General features: G+C 41.2%; 1 protein-coding gene across 5 annotated transcripts; it reads right to left on the reverse strand.

Moving 5' to 3' along the window:
* Positions 1-104: 104 nt before the first annotated feature.
* On the reverse strand, positions 105-16,521 carry LOC149838486 (transcription factor BIM2-like). 5 transcript variants are annotated; one of them, XM_090006623.1, is made up of 13 exons: positions 16,359-16,507; positions 15,953-16,199; positions 15,495-15,727; positions 14,705-14,782; positions 13,975-14,352; positions 10,559-10,691; positions 6,891-7,024; positions 6,427-6,535; positions 4,425-4,494; positions 4,115-4,210; positions 2,596-3,068; positions 933-1,062; positions 105-528 (listed from the first exon to the last, which is right to left on the reverse strand). In XM_090006623.1, exons 3-13 carry the CDS (start codon positions 15,532-15,534, stop codon positions 412-414), a joined length of 1,758 nt encoding a protein of 585 aa, XP_089862749.1. In that variant the 5' UTR covers positions 15,535-15,727; positions 15,953-16,199; positions 16,359-16,507; the 3' UTR covers positions 105-411. The 5 variants fall into 5 exon arrangements, with proteins under 5 accessions (XP_089862749.1, XP_089862746.1, XP_089862747.1 ...); XM_090006620.1 differs by having other exon boundaries at positions 10,559-10,745; positions 16,359-16,499; XM_090006621.1 differs by lacking the exon at positions 15,953-16,199 and having other exon boundaries at positions 10,559-10,745; positions 16,435-16,521.
* Positions 16,522-17,717: the final 1,196 nt, after the last annotated feature.

Consider the following 17,717-nt stretch of genomic DNA (forward strand, 5'->3'; position numbering starts at 1 on the left):
AAACTAGCTGATTGATCATTAGCGATTAGCAGTCGTAATAAAAATCGTACACATAACACATCCACACACACACACACACCCACACACCCAAAAAGAGTAGATTATTTGATTTGGTGAATGCTTTTCAAACATGAATGGAAGCCTTGAAGAGAGCAGCTTCTCATATCCATGTTAAGCTCTTTAACAAACAAATACAGCTAAAAGAATAATGCACAATTTGCTGGTCATACAAAGACATGCCGGAGGGCCACCAGTATGTACATACCTGTTCACCTCATCACCAGTCAATGCTTTCTGGCGAGATGCTGATCACGTGTCTCTGTGATCTCAGACAATCCTAACCATACATGAAGCCGGCCAAAACAAGGGCATGAATGAACCCGTCATTAAATAACAAACAAACAACTTCAATTACAGGTCTCTTTCGGTCTTCAGCCTCTTCCGAGCTTGTTCAGAGTCACCACCGCTGCTGGTTTCTGGCCTTGAATGCATAACAACATGATTACTAGTAGAAGGCTCTTCACGGTCCTGCCACAATGAAAGAATGAAAAAGAAATTAGGAACTAATAGAGAAATCAAGCATGTCAAGAGCAGAAAAATATCAGTTCCTTATCCAATTTGGATGAGCACCCAGAACTTCAAACAAAACGTCACATTTCAAGTGAGCATCCTGGTAGGTTATAGGGGCTAGATGTGTCCGCTGCATTGCAGTCTTACGTGCCCTACCTTTTACAGGAACAACTATGCAGTGTTTACTAATGCATTGGACTTAAGACAAGCAAACCTAAAGGCAACACCTTTTTTTTCGAAGGAAACATAAAAAGAAATCCCTCACTGAATCAATCAACAGTAAATGCCAATAATAATGACAGTAAGAATAACAATAATACATCTCAATTTGAAGTACTTAGGGCATAGCTGAAAGAACAAACCTTGCCACTTGAAGTAGTGGTTGATGGCCTGACAGTACTACGCTTGCCTAGATTGACCTGCACTGAGATGCTGGCTTGCGACAGATCAAGACCAGAGCTCTGCAGCGCTTGTGTTAGAGCACCCAGTAGCCTGTACAACGAAAGATAGCCGCACCATTTTATTGATGTCAAACACTTAAATTTTTTTTTAAAGGTTGGAATTTCGAGGATGATTTATAACCCCAAAGGACAAGCAATTAAGCAATATATTTGCAAAAATTATGGACAAAAGAAGATGTAGATCACTTACTGTAACATAATGATTTTATGCAATCAATTTGCGAGGTTCACATCAAACATAGAGCACAGAAAACGAAAGGAAACTGACAATTTTAGAAAAGAGAAGCAGAACATGACATCAAGATTTAGAGAACGTGAAGTGTTGGTTAGTGTTTGCAATGAGATATCATTCAGCAGCTTGAGAAAGATGTAGGTTGTGTAGCTTGTCAACCTGTGGTTCCAGTGGGTCTTTTGAGTCTCAAATTTGGGCAATGGGACAAATTCCTGCCGATATTTCAAGCTTTCAGGAAAAAAAATTGAACTGCATTGGTGCTATATCTAGGTTTGTACATGAGCAGCAGCACACATGAAATCAGATTGTTTGCCTTGGTTTGATTAAAAAAAAAGGTTGAGTTGCTACCCGCATTATCTTATTTCTTAATAAGCCTACTTAATCTGTGCCCATATAGATGCCTTAAGCTCGGCTAAATTATATGAACTTGACTTCAGCTCATTTAAATGGGCTTCAGGTTGGGCTCCATCTCAGCTTATCAAGCTCATAAATGAGACCGCACATGAGCGGAGTCTGAACCATCTGTGAGCTGCTTGGCTCATTGCTGTCTAAGGAAATTATGGAGCCAACATAATCATAACAATGTCATACTCCTGCCACTGTGGCGTACAGAAACATAAATAATTCAGGGCATAGCCTGCATGTGGCAGAGAAAATTTTGCTCAGTAGATTAAGTTTCAGAAATGCTTTAGAAACTAAGAAAACAAACAGCAAAAGAAAGAGTTGCTACAATATTCAGGTTTGAAAGTCTAGATAAGGGATTCATGTCATATGAATCGAGTCAAAGTCATCCAGTCAGTTAGGCTGAAGCCTAATCCAATCCAAGTCCTGCCCGTTTGATCAAGGGTGCAACCTCCTTAAAGTAAGAACATTGTTTAGAAAGATAAATATAGTTCCAATAGTGGCCACAAGGCTTGAACATAGGAAACAGAAGGTGATGGTGAGTGCCTAGCACTAGGCTCATTCCATGCAACCTGATCATGTATGCCATGCATGATGTGTGTGTGTGTGTGTGTGTGTGTGCGCACTTCTAACATGCTGAAGTTTCCCAATTGGATACATTTGCCTGCTTCAGCAACAATGTTTATGTTTTCATAAAAGTGAATGATCTCCAATTCTAGCACCTTCATATTGGAGGCAACAAAAGTTTCCATTTTCCAATATCCGAATAAAACAAAGGCCACCAAACTAGCTAAAACATAGGTATAGGTATAACCACTGATTTTGCAGCTTTTCTGAATCCATTTCCAGAAAACAAGAAATCTAGAAGGGAATATGAACCCTAAAAGAATAAATCATTTAAATACGCAGAAAATGTTCACGGAAGCTTACTCCTGGGAATAGATGCTTGAGACATTGATGGCACCACCTTCAACCACCAAGTCCTCTTGTTCATTGCCAGCCAACTGAGATGCATCACTTCTGAATGGCCGATCAGTGGAATATGACCTTGGCCAATAATGAGGTTGAGATTGAGAAAGAGTCGACACATTTTCAGTGTCTGCAAGCAGCCTTTGATGTGGATGTGTAAGCACATTCCTGACAAAGGGGGAGTACATGGATGGAATTGGAAGGGGAACAGTACCAACAGTCTTGTTGGGAAAGCCTGAACTATGCTCCTTCTCTTTGAATGGAGTAGCCGTATTCAGGGCCCCAGGTAGTGTCAAATTCTGTGAGTTGACAGCAACTGATGGGGTAACAGAAGTACCTCCTTCATCAAACTTTGATCCAAACACCAAAGCTGGGCCACTCTTCTGGGTTCGCAAATGATCTGTGTTACTCCCTGCTGGCCCTTGGCCGTTTTTCTGTTCAAAGAGGCATAAGAACATTAAGATGATCATTGATAACACGGATGAATATCTCAAAGGCAAAAAGATCCTTATAGGTTGAGATTTTCAGAAGATATATTTAGGAGGATGTGTGCATATCAAATAAGCACTCAGCAACAAACCATGTATTTCTTGTTTCCCCTTCCTCAAGAAAAGTCAAAGTGCACTTGGTTTGTTGAATTTGAATCCCATTGCATGCCATTGAGATAGAGTCAACTTGGTTTGTTCAATCTGTTAACTACATGAAGTACATAATCTGCATTCCACATAAAATGGGGCGGGGATAGAACAGATGAAGTATTCTGAAGATATGGCAGTTTTTGTTTTGGTGGAATATAAATGCCATGGTTCAAAACAAAATTTCAATTCCATTGAATCTACTTCTAGATGTGCAGACAAAACAGGAGCTTGCATAATTCTGCCTGAAATATAAAATTGGAAGAACAAATAGATTGAAATGACAAAGCCAGGCCCTTCTACTTCAGAAACGTGCAAAATATCCTTGAACTTTAGGTAAGAGGAACAGATAATCAAAAGGACCAACTATTTACAGATGAAGCTAAGGGGCCATTTGTGTTGCAAAGTAACTCCGTGCAGAAAAGAGTGTGGAGAATGTTACCGCTGAAACAAAGTCTGACCACCCCCTGTCAGACTTTGTTGTTGCAGTAAATGTGGGTGCTAAGAAGAAAAAAGGTTTCGGCGCAGAAACCATCTCTCACGTTTGCATGTGCCACAGTTGACTGTGTGGGCCCCACAGAAAAGGGGTTTTTTCCATGACATGCAAATGGACACTAAATATTCTGATTTTAAAGGAATGAAATACTCATGACTTCAAAAGCGGAAAGAGCTAACTTTTTCAAAGCAGAATCACTCACATAGACATTTATAGATGCAATTTTGAGTTTGTTTGTGTGCAGATGCATAAAAAAGAAGAAAGCTTACTATTCGTCAACATCAATTAGAGTTCTAGGACACACAAAATAGATGCAGAAAAGGATTGAGAAAAGAGACCAGTTCTTTACCCATGACATCATTTTCATCTTCTCCTCATCCCATTCTTGATATTGTGCCTCATACTTCTGAACTTTTTCTTGTAATAACTGAATATATTCAATAACCTGCGAGACATATATAAGACAGAATTAAAAGCCAACAGAATGCAATTTCAAACAGTTAAATGCCTCTGTCTGTGTGTGATTGTGTGTGTTATCTGGTTTCCAGACAAGGAAGAAGATGGCTGTATTACATCCTTCTCAGGGGGGGTAAATGTTCCTCAAACACAAGCACGAGTGCACACTTGCACACATGCATCAACAATCGATTATAACATACCTCTACAAGGAATGAAGCTTTATCCCGTTTTTGGTCACTGTGAGGCACCAGCTCTCTTAGTATTTGAAATCTGCACAACCAATTTACATGAGCTAAAAGGTTTAAAATATTTGAACAAATAATTGGAATTCCTTATGAATTATTTACTATTTCATATTGTTCGTCACAAGAAATGGTCCATCATCAGTGGCTTTACCAAGAAAAAAAATCAAGTTTTGACCATATAGCACACACATGCGCATACACACACATCCGGAAACCCAGGTTCAAACATGTATGCACACAACAATTTCTAAGGACCGCACTTAAAACCTTTCATCAAGGATGATACTTCAGTCACTATGAATTAGTTTAGCAAAACTTACACAATGATCACCAATAATAACAAGTACATCGAACTTCAGATATATTATTTAGGGTTTAAACATAGAACCAACCTACTGATAACATAGAAGGTGTCCCTATTATTCACCATTACTAACTGTAGTCCTGCATGTTGAATAACTGTAAATATGTGGGCATTGCAGGATAAACCAGGTCCTCAAGTCTCCTAACACAAATGTTTACAGGACTAAATGACGTGCACAGAAGCTAGCGTATTCACTCCCCTTAATCATGTGGTTCATTCCTCTTAATCATATGGGTGGAATGCTCAAACATCAATAGAGTATCAGAATAAGGATGGGCAGAAAGTACTACAATTGCCTAGTTTGATTCAATAAAAAAGAAGAGAAAAGTCTGATACTGAGATTTTTTTTTCCTGAAAACCCTTGGGATAATGGGTGTTAAACCTTGGGGCAATGTGCCCCTAGAGAAAAATAATTATAGATGAAATTGTTGATGCATGGGCACATAAAAGTGCAGGTAATAAACGGAATATTTATGAATTCTGAGAAGTTGGCCAAAAGTAATTCTAATAGGCAATGAAATTCATAACAATTCTGCGAATTAATATTCTGTTGAAATGCAAATCTCAAGGAAATCTTTGGCAGACCAAGTCAAAAAAAAATTCTTGATAGCAACTTGACTGTATCTTGATGCTCCAGTAAAAATTCCCTAACAAACAAGATCCATGGGAACCGAGGTGATTTATTCAAAAGACACATGATACACCATACATCTTTATACTATAGCAGCAAAAAATAACTACATAAACCACCAAATTCCTGTTCTTCTCCGCAGTCAGAAAAAAAACTTATTTTTCATGGACAGCAAACAAAATTATTTGTGCAAGATATTTCTTATGGGAGCTTTAACATTAATGTTCTAAGCCTTAGAAAATTGTAAACGACTTCTGTAATCATCATGGTAAGCTACTTAACTAAAAACCAAATACGAATCATCCCAATCATGGTCTGTTTAGAATGTTCCCAATCACCTAGAGCTCGTTTCTCCTTCTTTCTTTGTTATAATAACAAAGGAGACAGAGGAAGTGACTTATCTTAACCAATCTACATGCTGCCTTAGGTTTCCTTCAATTAGTAGCAAGTGAAAGCACACAGAAGCAATCTACATGCAGATACCAGTACTTATTCAGTGAATTAATTCAAAAGTCCGAACCTAAACCACCAGAAGAAGAAAAATATACCGTAACATAATGTATAAAATAGAAGCATTAAGATGAGTTCTTTTTTCTTAATGAGAAGCATTTAAATAAACTCCATATTGCTAAGAGGGAAAAAGAACAAAATCAAAGGGAAAAATAAATTCACAAACAACGACTACAATAGACAAAGAACAGGAAACAGGAAAAGGTAAGAGATGACAGCATCATCATCAAGTGCAACAGGCAAACACGCTAACAAAGAAGAGAAGGACAAGCACCACCCTTCCTCCCATCATCTTAACCACCCATTTGAGCAATCGACGGCGCAGGTCGAAATGAAAAAAAAATGATTGGGAGCCTGGGACCCACAATCATGCGCCTGTAGGGGACCCATGATCATGCTTCGGCAGATGCAATTGATGGCAAAAAAGCTGCAGCAGCAGCAGAGAAACTTGCCTGTCATTGATTTTGCTCCTTCTGCGCTGCTCCGTAGCAGAATGCTTCGACCGCGGCGTGCTTGCCCTCTGATCGTAGCTTTTACCATCGGATTTTACCGCTACATCACCTGCGAGTAAACCATTTACACGCTGTTCATTCAGACTCTTCAGACAACACCACAATAGAAAGAAAGCATTTAGGACATTAATTAAAAAAAAAAGGGAAAGAAGAACCGAAACCTGATCGAAACCCACATTTATTTAGACAAATACTCTTAAAAAATCTCCAATAAAAACAAGTAAATGCATTGTCATTGGGTGATAGTTTGATGAAAAAAAAATGGGTATTTTAAAGGCACCATAAAACCACCAAAATTGCTTTGACCCTCCAATTTTGATTTTTTGATATCTTGGCTTCAAGAAAAAAGGCCAAAAAACAATGTACCCAACAATCAACACAAGGAGTTGTGGTGCTTATTATACCTCGGTGAGAAGAGCTCTCCTTCCTAGTGTCTCTGCTCCGATCCATACACTCATCTTCATCTTCGTCCTCTTCGGAGCCCCCTTTAACATTCTTCATCATCTCCATGAAGCCTTGATTGCTCTGTCCCCGCTGCCTGCAGGGTCACACCATCGAGTGATGTATACCTAAACCTCCACGGACCAAAAAAGCCACTTGCTTTACGTCAAATTACAACAATATCAAGTTGGTATTGGAAGAGAATTTGGGGGGTAACTGGTTTGGAAGGTCATTCCAACCACCTTTTTCATCAGGAAACAAAAGCACCTTTAGCTTTGAGTGGTGGCCCGGTTCAGATCCAAATTCCTATTTGAAAGCGGGCAGAGTCAAGGGGTAGTCTGTCCGTTTGGAGAGTGGTCAAAGTTCAATGTGGTTAGCGGACTCACTCCCTGCTGTCTCAAACCAAGAGACGAGTCAAAGCCCCATTCTATCGGAGACCCGGCCAGCTATGAGTATGATCCGGAGGTTAGGTGCAAGGTTGGCTAGCTTGGACTGAGTGGTTGTCTCGGCCAGAGTAGACTGAGAGCCAACTAAACACAGACTGGGTCTCAGTCAAGTACGACCAATTGGGCCAGTCAACTGAATCGTCTGGGGATCTCTCTCTCTCTCTCTCTCTCTCTCTCTCTCTCTCTCTCTCTCTCTCTCTCTCTCGAATAGGACAGGTTACATGGGGCCTGGAAATTATCAGATGGGATGCTAGTAATAACAGCTTTTAGATTTTTTTTTCTCCTGAAGGCTTCAATTGGAAGTAGGGGAAACAGGAAATTTCTGTAGGAAATGTGAAAAACAAATCTCCCATGTTATTACAATTTGCAAATGAGTGAAGATTTTCATTTCCAGCCGTATTTATGAAAATTTCTCCACCAGACTTGGTGAATTTATCCCTACCGCTCATCATATAAAATTTTTAATATAAAAATTCAATTTTGCTATTGAACATGACCTTTAGTAACAGATATAAGTCATTTATCCAACTCGAATTGGGTGACATGCAGCCAAAGGGGGTGTTGGGGTAGTGGGTTGAGCCTTGGCTATCAAAAAGGTGCTCAAGGTTTGATTTCTGTGGGAGTCATCCTCTTACACACGCCAACGCCGAACATAGGCCCTGTAGACGAGGGCCCTACCCCTAACGACTAAGGTTTCCCTCATGGGTTTGATCTATGATCTACCTACGTGAGATGGCATCGTCACCGTCCATCACCCTCTATTGTAGCAATCCACGGGTTGTACTCATGACATCGAGGATGTGGGAACCGCTGATCGCTATGATGGACGACAGCGATGCCATAGCACCTGATCTGTGCTCTCTTTTGCTTGGTTAAATTAAGAAAAACACAGATCCTTATCTTCATGTGAGCCAATCAGGTGAAATGATGATTTACAAATTTATTGAAAAAGCGACAGACCAAGATGTAACGCCTGTCTTCTTTGGAATCCAAACCAAGTAGTGGAACCGACTAAGACGACAGGTGTCAAATTTTTGTCAGACATTTTGCATAAAATGTTTTTCCTAATCTGCTCTCTATTTTCATAGGCGTTTTAACAGTCATCAAGTCTTCATCGAAAAGAATACTCATCCAGTCATCCTTCTCAAGAAAACAAAGAGAGCTAGTCATGTTATAGGTTATTACGATTTAACTTTATTAAACAGCCTTTTCTTATAGAAAAACTTCTTGTTCCAAAGCAAGGATAAAATAGTCTCCTTGTATGTAGTTGGCAGTTTGTATTTGGTAATTTAAATGGGTTTCACTCATCCCCAAAGTCATCCCTATCTTCAAACCCTCCTCGGGATTTCATTTCATTGACGCAAGTTGTTCCAATGAAATCGGACTCCATAGATGTGATCTACCTCGTTCATTTAGGGATGTTAGCATCACAGTCATGTGTGTCCTCAAGACGTGGGGATGCCCGCTGAGTGTGTCCAGCGGACATGAATTGCCATTCACCATCGTTCCGTGCCCCCCCAACCAGGACAACCTTGGACCCACGGGAAATCTTTTTTTAAGGGCATGTGGACAGGGTGGGAGAGTACATCTTGTCCTGTCTGTGGATAGTACAGGACAGGATGCACTGTCCTGTCAATGTGTGTTCGCAATTCAAACGGACCAGTGGACATCGACATTTAAATCACCAAAATCCAACTTATGTGTAGGATATTTTGGCAATTCAAAAATCAACAGTTGACAAAACACAAAATTTGTGATTTAAAAAATCATATTTCTTTGCTGAAAAAATACGATCCAAGGGTCGATTCTTATTAAACCGTCGATGCTGAATCCATCTATAAGGTCAAATTTGATCCAAACAACTTGAATCATAAGGTCTAAGAGGGGTATGAAGATGGAGGATGACATAGGAAATGAGTGGAACCCAAGCATGGTTATCTTTTTGAAATATATTATAAAAGATGGGCAACGTGTATAACAAAATAAACTTTTCTTTTAATTTACCACTTATGTTTTAAACATGCCAACAATGCATTTATAGCTTGCTTTGTAGATTTTAAGCATTCCTCACATAATCACTCCCCGAATGTTTTTGAAACTTCTGCCCTGAAATTTTGATAGTGAAAAATAAACTGAAAACCCCTGTTTATTTCATAACAATGGCAAATCCCACTATTCGTCAAATAGGTGAGTGTGAGCAATGAAACACACCCTTATGAAAGATCAGAGCATTGAAATGGTGGTGGTGGGGGAGGGGGTGCTGCTGCTTTAGGGGTTTGGGTCTAGAGATTCATGAGTATGAAATGTAGGGATGTCAGATACACGTTCAAAGATCAGAGCATTAAAACACACCCTTATGAAAGTAGGAGAGCGATCATCACGCAGGCCTTTGCTGATTTATAATTCTTGTGAAAACTGAGTGCAACAAAAGCTGTGCCCAACATGGGTTACGGCCTTAAGCGTTAATTACTTCATGCAGAGGCGATTTATCTTTTTCACATGGAACCTTAGGCTAAACTATGTTCTGCCTTCACCTTATGATGCACATGATGGTGTATAATAGGCCTCCCTCTTTTTTCTTTTGGTCATTCTCATTTAAAATGTAGACCCGGCTCATTTACGGTTGAAAACATAGTTGTCCTCATTATAATTAATCAATACGATAATTGGTACCATGTTACCCATTGGTTTAGGCCAGCGTATTGGTCGATAGTGATACCACTTAATTTCCACTGGATTTATTATAATTTGATAGTCTTAGTACCATGCTACCTATTGTACCCTTTTGCCTAAGCTAGCATATTTGTCAGTAGTCTAATGACAAACCATTGATACTGTTTACCTTTTTCCAGTTTAGCGTGGAAAAACCAACACTACGGTTTGGACATCCTGTTATAGGAAGAGAAGCGTCATGTTGACCGTGGACCTGAATCAATACCCGCAGTGTAATACTCCATAAATATTCCTTCTGCCCAGTGGAGATGGTTTCTTATTTGACTTAAAGGCTCGTGGCAAAGGACTTGCACTTGACCTTGGATATCGAACTTTTGACCTCTTTCAGGTGTAAGAACAATGGGAAACACAAAGCGAGAAGCTAGGGAATGTAACCTGGTGGGTGGGGCTCTGCCTAACCCCAGCTTGCCAATGCAAAGAAAAGAAAATCAAAGAAAGGATGGGGAGCTCACCTGACAGGCACAGAAGATGGCTGAACCGTGTCTACCAGCTTGCGGGAAAAGCAGTTCTTTGCAAACAAGGCCATGTTGGCCACCCCATTGGGCACGCTCTCTGCTGACCGATACCCTGGGTTCTCCACATGCTCTGGATGCAAATCATCACCAACCCACTCATTACTCATCTCTGTCTCGACAACAACTTTTCCACAAAAGTCATTTCGCATTACAGAAAAGAAAAGGAAAAGAGAACACAAAGAAGGAAACAGATTTCAGCATTTCACGATTCGCAATCAAATCACCCTTCAGAAAAATATTGGCACCCCATCATAGCTAGATTTTACTCTATGGAATGCCCATACACTTCCTTGATTTCTTACCTCTACTTTTTGAACACGGTTGCACGTGAGAAAAAGCCTGTGCGAAATGAAAATATATAGCAAAAATCTTCTCAAGCACTTCCAAACGAGAAATGTTTTTCATATATATATATATATATATATATATATATATATATATATATATATATATTAATATTTTTATATGATTTTGACATTCATATGAAAGGTAAAGACATGATGGTAAACATTTTTATATCGTTCCATCCCATGCTCTTTATACCATGTGAACATCCAAATTTTTAGAGAAAAAATTTACCACTTCCAAACGTGCCTAGGAACAAACTCACCAGCACCGCATCATCTGAGGCAACAATACAAAACGGTCCTTTTCCTTTTCTTCAACGCCCCCCCTCTTTTTTTTTTTCCGAAAGGAAAGCAACATAAAGGAGCCTTTGGAGATGAGATGTCCCTCAACGAGGTAGAGATGATGCTCAAACCACGTGGGAAAGGGCCAGACGCGATGAGATGATCAATACCCGTTAAATGGCTCGGATGGGCCATTACAACAAGCGCGTATTTGTCAACTAACCTAGTGGGGCGCGGGAGACCATGCCATGCTCGTGGTCACGTGGCAATCATGCATCTAGGAACAAGAATCCTATTATACGACATATGGTGGGACCCATCATGTGTCCCAACCGACGGCTAGGATTAGTCCACATCCCTGCAGCTAGGAATGTGGACTATTCGTAGCCATCCAGATCCATCTGTTGGACGATTAGGATCTGATGTAGACGCACAGCATCATATATGTCGTAGGATGGGATACTTTCTCTTTTCTAGTAGGAGCCATTGGGTTGTTTATCACGATCGAATCTCACCTCCCAACTTCCAATATTGGAACCCCACAAATGGGGTTAGGTCATATCAGAATCAGCCACGATCAACCGCCCATCTCCAAGATGAACGGCAAATCGACGTCGTCAAAGGGTGGTTCCGCAAGTCATTGGAACAGTTGTGACAAGTCACAAGAGCTCCCTGTTTAGGTCCTTTTTTCCACACTTAAATAATAAGGGTGCGTCTGGAATAAATGAGAGAGGCCCCTCTTTCACATGGGAGGATAATCGTTGGACCATTCTGCCTATGTGAAATATGCCGCTTGAAGTATAGTGGTGTATATGTGAAATAATGATATATGCTAAGAATCAATAGGTACGTGGTAGACACATGAGAAAGGTCACTATCAGGACCACACAATGCTAAACCAAACAAGTTCAGGAAAATATAAGAATCAATAGGTACGTGGTAGACACATGAGAAAGGTCACTCTCAGGACCACACAATGCTAAACCAAACAAGTTCAGGAAAATATACCAACTTCTTATCCAACGGAGGTCTTCCTTTAATCGAGCAAAAGAGGCGTAAAAATTTCATGGTCTTTGTGTCCATGGTCTAAACTGATGGGATGGTGGAAGTTTGCGTAAAGACAAGAAGCTGAAGTTCTAAATCAGTACCAGCACAGCCCTCACACAAAAAGTGAAGTTTTCATCCCCATTTGCTACATCCAAGGGCCATGCGTGCTCCGCGTGGACGGAAACGGAACCATGAACATCTCATATCCAGTGTTGCTTGGATATCTCTCTCTCTCTTTTCCTCTCGATAGGCACACGTTACCATGCAGCGATGAAACAAAACGAGCGAACAAGTTCTTTCTGAAAGGATTGAGTCCTGCTCACCCGTGGTCCATAGGGGCATGCCATGTGCGTTCTTGTCGGCTATGTTTTCGGTGGTAACTAAATTCCAACTTCACAAATCAGTTTCCAGGAAAATCTCGGAAGCAAAAATCTCACGAGAAATTAAAAATTTCTGTTTTCAAGGAAAATCTCGAGAGAATATTAGCATATATGTAACATTAAAAAATATATGTAAATGTGAAGGAACATCATGCAAAATAAATATCATGACAAAAACACTATGTTTATAATAGGCAATATTTTGAAAAATATCACATTTTAGGGGGAATGTATCTGAAATCGAAAATATCACGCTTTAATATTAACAAAATTTGTTACCTATGCCACAAATATTGTTGATATCTTGAAAATGCCTTGATTTTATTATGATACTTTCAGACAATATATATAGTCCCAAAACTATATCCCACAATATTAACCCAATATTTATCCAATAAAAAACAACTTCATAAAATTTTAAATTTCCCTATATTTCTGTTCGTACTATTTATATTTTGTTTAATTTTTTTACATTTTATATTTTCTATAATTTCCAGAGTTTTTCATAAAAAACAAAAAAGTTCTAATTTGTCGTGATTATTTTGTCTCGCCGATAAAATCACGTTTCGAGATTTGACATCGAATTGTTACAGGGGTATATGCCACGACCATGTTAGGACGAGTGTGGCACACCCTTATACGACCCATATTTGAAATGGGTATTTCCATGATATATATCCAGGGGTGTCAACGGGTGGGGTTTGGTTAGGACCCAGGTGAAACCCAGAACTATATTTTCCGGTATGGTATCGCATCCGGACTCAGGTCTAATCGGGTCTAATATAAGAGAAACCATACCCGAACCCGATAAGAACTACAAGAACCAGACCCGGATCAGTTAAAATAATATTTTTTTATGATTTTTGCATTGAAAATTGAGGGTCTTAATCGGAACTCTGGTTGGGCCTGGGTCTGGTATAAAATTTCACAAACTATACCCAGGTCCATGTATTATTCCGACATTCGGGTCTAAACTCGGGTCTTCTTATTTGTCACCATACCCGGACCCTATAGGGTTTTGTCGGGGTAAACCTGACCCATTGACATTTGACACCCCTATATATATCCTTAAAAATGAATATGGATCCGTCAGTTACCCAACCTGTAGTAGTCGTCCGTCCTGTGTATATCCTGAGCCCTGACCTACTTCGAAGTGGGACCCTCGTTCGAATTGGGAAGAAGCATAGCCCCACCAGAGAGGGCGATGAACACGGACGGTAAGATCATGCACCTCGAAGGTCCACATTTCATCACACATATAATACGGTAGCAAAATGAAGGCGAGGAGATAGAGTACCTGTCCACGACCGCCGCTCGCCGAGCTTGTCACCCACGGCGCCGTTGCCCACCACGACCGAGTCCTGCCACAACGTGAACGCGCCCCCACCGTAGAAGCTGCCGCCACCACCACCATTGATGCCACTTCCCTTGACCTGGGTTAGGCCGACCTTGCTATTGTCGGTCTCCGCCTTCTCCTCCGGGCTTATCGCTGGAACGATCACGTCGGCTGGCTTCCCGTCGCCGAGCCCAGGGTTCTGTCCCGCGACGTAGCCGAGGCCCACGCCCGGCAGCACATGCGCTCTCACAGCGGGCTTCTCCGCCAGCTCGGCGCCACCATTGACTACCCTCTCCAACGGTTGCAGGAAGTCGTGCGTCTTCGGGTGCGTGAAAATTCCTGGAGAGTTTTGACAGATGATCATGACGATGGATCGTTGAAATAGCCAAAGGGTGTGGATAGAAAGCATGTTTAGGGGGGGGGGGGAAGGCAATTGGAGTCCTTGTCTGCAGCCGGTGAGCCACTGACTTGGACCCGCCGTTGTACAAGGCCGGGTCAGCCGAGCTGCAAGAGACTCACCGTCCCTAGGCAGTAGGTGCTCTGTAGAGCGAATAATTTTCTGAACGAGAGGGCTCTGGGGGTAGAGCGTGAAGGTCTATCTACGTGCGTTCGGTGAACTTCTGGGGAGATAAACGTTATTTGGACGAAAGAGTAGGGGCGCTTTTTTGGAACGTTCCAGAGGACAGCGTACCTTGAGCAGATTTAGCATCGCCGTGCTGAAACGTCGAGTTCTTGTAGAGCGACAGGAAATCGTGAGTAGGTTTCGTGCCTGCAAAGAAAATGCAATAAAAAAGGAAAGAAGAAAACGTTAAGCGGTCAGTCGGAAAAGAGGACGAAAACAGTGACGGAAATTACCGAGCTCTGGGTTTGGAGAGACTCGTCCCTCGAACAAATTGGTCGTTTTGGAAATAGTTTGGGGGCAATTTTGGTACTTAAAAATAAGAGCCAAAGCAGAATCAATCAGGAATTCGTTAAGGGGACAGCAAGGTTTGGGGACTATACATCAAATAAATAAATATATATTTCCAGGAATATAATCGGACCACTAAAAAAGTTCAAAATTGCAGAAATTTGTAGCCAATTTCTTCCATAATGCAGCGTGACATTCGTCTCACGCAATCAACGCTCGCGAAAGGAGTTATTTCGGTAATTCGGTCATTTTCAAAAGTAAAAATAAAAAATATTTATCGCATTATATAATCTGTAAAAAAAATGTGAAGAAACTAACACACACACACAAAAAAACTGAATCATTAAAAAAAAGAAACACAAATAGGGGAAAATTTAGTCGATTATTTAATAAAAAGAAAGCCAGTTTATTTCGTGAGAACCAAAATTCCTTTATCCAACCAGAGAGTTCATTTTCCTAGCATCGATAATAATAACAACAATATTAATAATAATAACAACAACAACAACAACAATAATAATAATAATAATAATAATAATAATAATGGAAAATGAGTTTCGGGATTTTCCACCTTCTGTACCGAAGGGGCGCTGCGGCTGAGGGAGCTCCATCCAGAAACTTCTTCTCTCTCACACACCGGTCTCTCAAACCACTTCGCCGGAAGAAGTCCCGAACTAGCCGAATATTCCGCTGGAAAAGATTCCTTCACAAGAAACCCGCCTGAGAATTTCTCCTCCTTCTTACACACACGGATTCCGCCCGAAACTAATGCTCCCGGACGCCCGAAGCTTCCGTTACCGTACGCTACAAGTTTCGAACATCACTCACGTCTCAGAATAATCTAGCTTCAGAGAACAAAGAAAAGGAGAAGAGAAGAAAAGGAAGGAAAGAAATATTTTCTCTCTCGCTCAACTGAGTTGTGCTATTCCTCCTCCGTCTCTACTGGGATTCACCTCCAGACATGAATCCGAGTCCTATTTACCAAAAGCGAACCTTTCCTCCGAACGGGAAAATTCACCAAATTCTCACCGTTTCCTTCTTGGAGAAATCCGCCATCAACCAAATTTCGACTTCTGATAAAAAATTACAGGTAATGACAGATTTCCCATGCCATCCGCAGTCGTTTTCCACTAGAATCGCGTCCTTCAAGAGATTTCCTCGCAGAAACCCATAAATTCCCAAGTTTTCCTTCAAAAAACAATTTATTTCACGGAGAATTACGAGAGAAACGAAGAGAAAGTCCGCGTTTCACTTCCCTTTCAGAAATCCACCTCTCCTGCGAAATGAAAAAGCGAAAAACTAAAATTAACGAAATTTTCCACAAATTCAGAATTGTCCGGAGACAGTTTCCGAATCTCTTTAGAAAAAACGATTAAGGACAGCAAAAACACGAACGAAGGAAAGGAAACGAAGAAGCCAAAGCCTATGGCATTACCTTTCTTTGCCTCATCTTCTGACTCGCAGAAACTCGCCATTTCAGAGAGAGAGAGAGAGAGAGAGAGAGACCTAACCGTAATCTGCCGAGTCCGTTGCAGACCAGGACGAGACTTCTCCTCTTCCTTCGAGCTCCCCGCGGAGGCAGACGAGACGGCGTCCCGTTCCATCGTTTTATTTATACTCTCTATCTCTCTTCTCTCCTCAACCAAAAGGGAAAAAAATCGCCCCTCCTCCCCGTTGCACGTCTTTCCGTTGGACGTAACGACGTTGTTTGACGGCGTTAGTGACGGCGTCGAGGCGGTAATCTCCGTTCGTTTTCACTTTCGGTTTCGGGTTCGAAAGCGAGTAAGAAACTTCCTCGGGTAGCGTGACTTCGTCGTGCAAGCAAGGGGCTACTTTTGGATCGTCAAATGGATCGGGATAGAGATTATCCAACTCACAAAGCTTGATGCCTGAACAGGAGGTTGGGCAACTAAGTTGGCAACCCGAACACCAAATTTTATGATCAAGTGGATGTTTTTTGGTAACTTCCTTCTCAACACAACATTTTGGCGAAACCATATTTTGTCAATATATGAAAATTGATGTTTCCATCTCCATAAGAAGTTACAGGGGAACACATATCCAGAGTCCAACATCACTCAAGGTCATCACTCATTTTGAAAGCAATACTAATACTAACCAAACTCTACGGTCACCACTTGTTACAGTGCCGGATTCGGGTCAGACGTAAGCATTACTGGATCCACGTAGCTTAATTGGATCGGAATCCGGAGAGTGCGCGCGTACGCGAGGGAGTTGACCATGGCTAGCGTTGACATCAAAGTACTAAAGCCTCATCATTAGCGTCGATCCCAAGAAATTAACCACGGTTAAGTCAGGGGCGCGCGTGACTTCCCCAAGTCACGTGCTAGTTGGAGATATGGCTAGGGTTTTTTTACCCCTTTTGCCTTTTTCCATTTTTCTTTTTTTTTTATCCTTTTTGTTTTCCCGTTGTTGGCGGGACCCACAGAGGGGCCAGCGAAGACAAATGCGGGAAACGCGGGCATCTTGATGAAGCGTCACGTGCATCGAGATTCCACCAATCCGTTTTTCCCTTTATATTTTTTAGTAAAGGAAAAGTCTTTTATGCCCTCCAATCAACTTGAGAATGCTAACCGTCACCCTGGACGTTAATGACGAAATTACCCAAGGGGCTTGAATTTGTCGGACCAAGATGCAAATGGGCCGGGCCCGGATCCGGATTAGGTCTGGTTGGTCAGGTTTGATGTAGAGGCCCGAGGGTTATACAGAACTAGCCCAGGTTCTTGAGCCTAAAGACTGGGATCGCATTGCAGCTTAGATCTGATTTAGAAAG

This window comes from Nuphar pumila, chromosome 5 (assembly GCF_984573655.1).
Source record: "Nuphar pumila chromosome 5, dmNupPumi1.hap1.1, whole genome shotgun sequence".
Taxonomy (NCBI): domain Eukaryota; kingdom Viridiplantae; phylum Streptophyta; class Magnoliopsida; order Nymphaeales; family Nymphaeaceae; genus Nuphar; species Nuphar pumila.

What these genes read in the sequence shown, in the direction of transcription:
- LOC149838486 (XM_090006621.1), bottom strand. Translation starts at nt 15,534, where the DNA reads ATGGAGCTCCCTCAGCCGCAGCGCCCCTTCGGTACAGAAG. An exon ending in CGAGCGGCGGTCGTGGACAG is followed by an intron (nt 10,746 to 13,974) that starts GTACTCTATCTC and finishes TTTGTGGAAAAG; the next exon opens with TTGTTGTCGAGACAGAGATG. An exon ending in AAGCTTCATTCCTTGTAGAG is followed by an intron (nt 4,211 to 4,424) that starts GTATGTTATAAT and finishes TATGTCTCGCAG; the next exon opens with GTTATTGAATATATTCAGTT.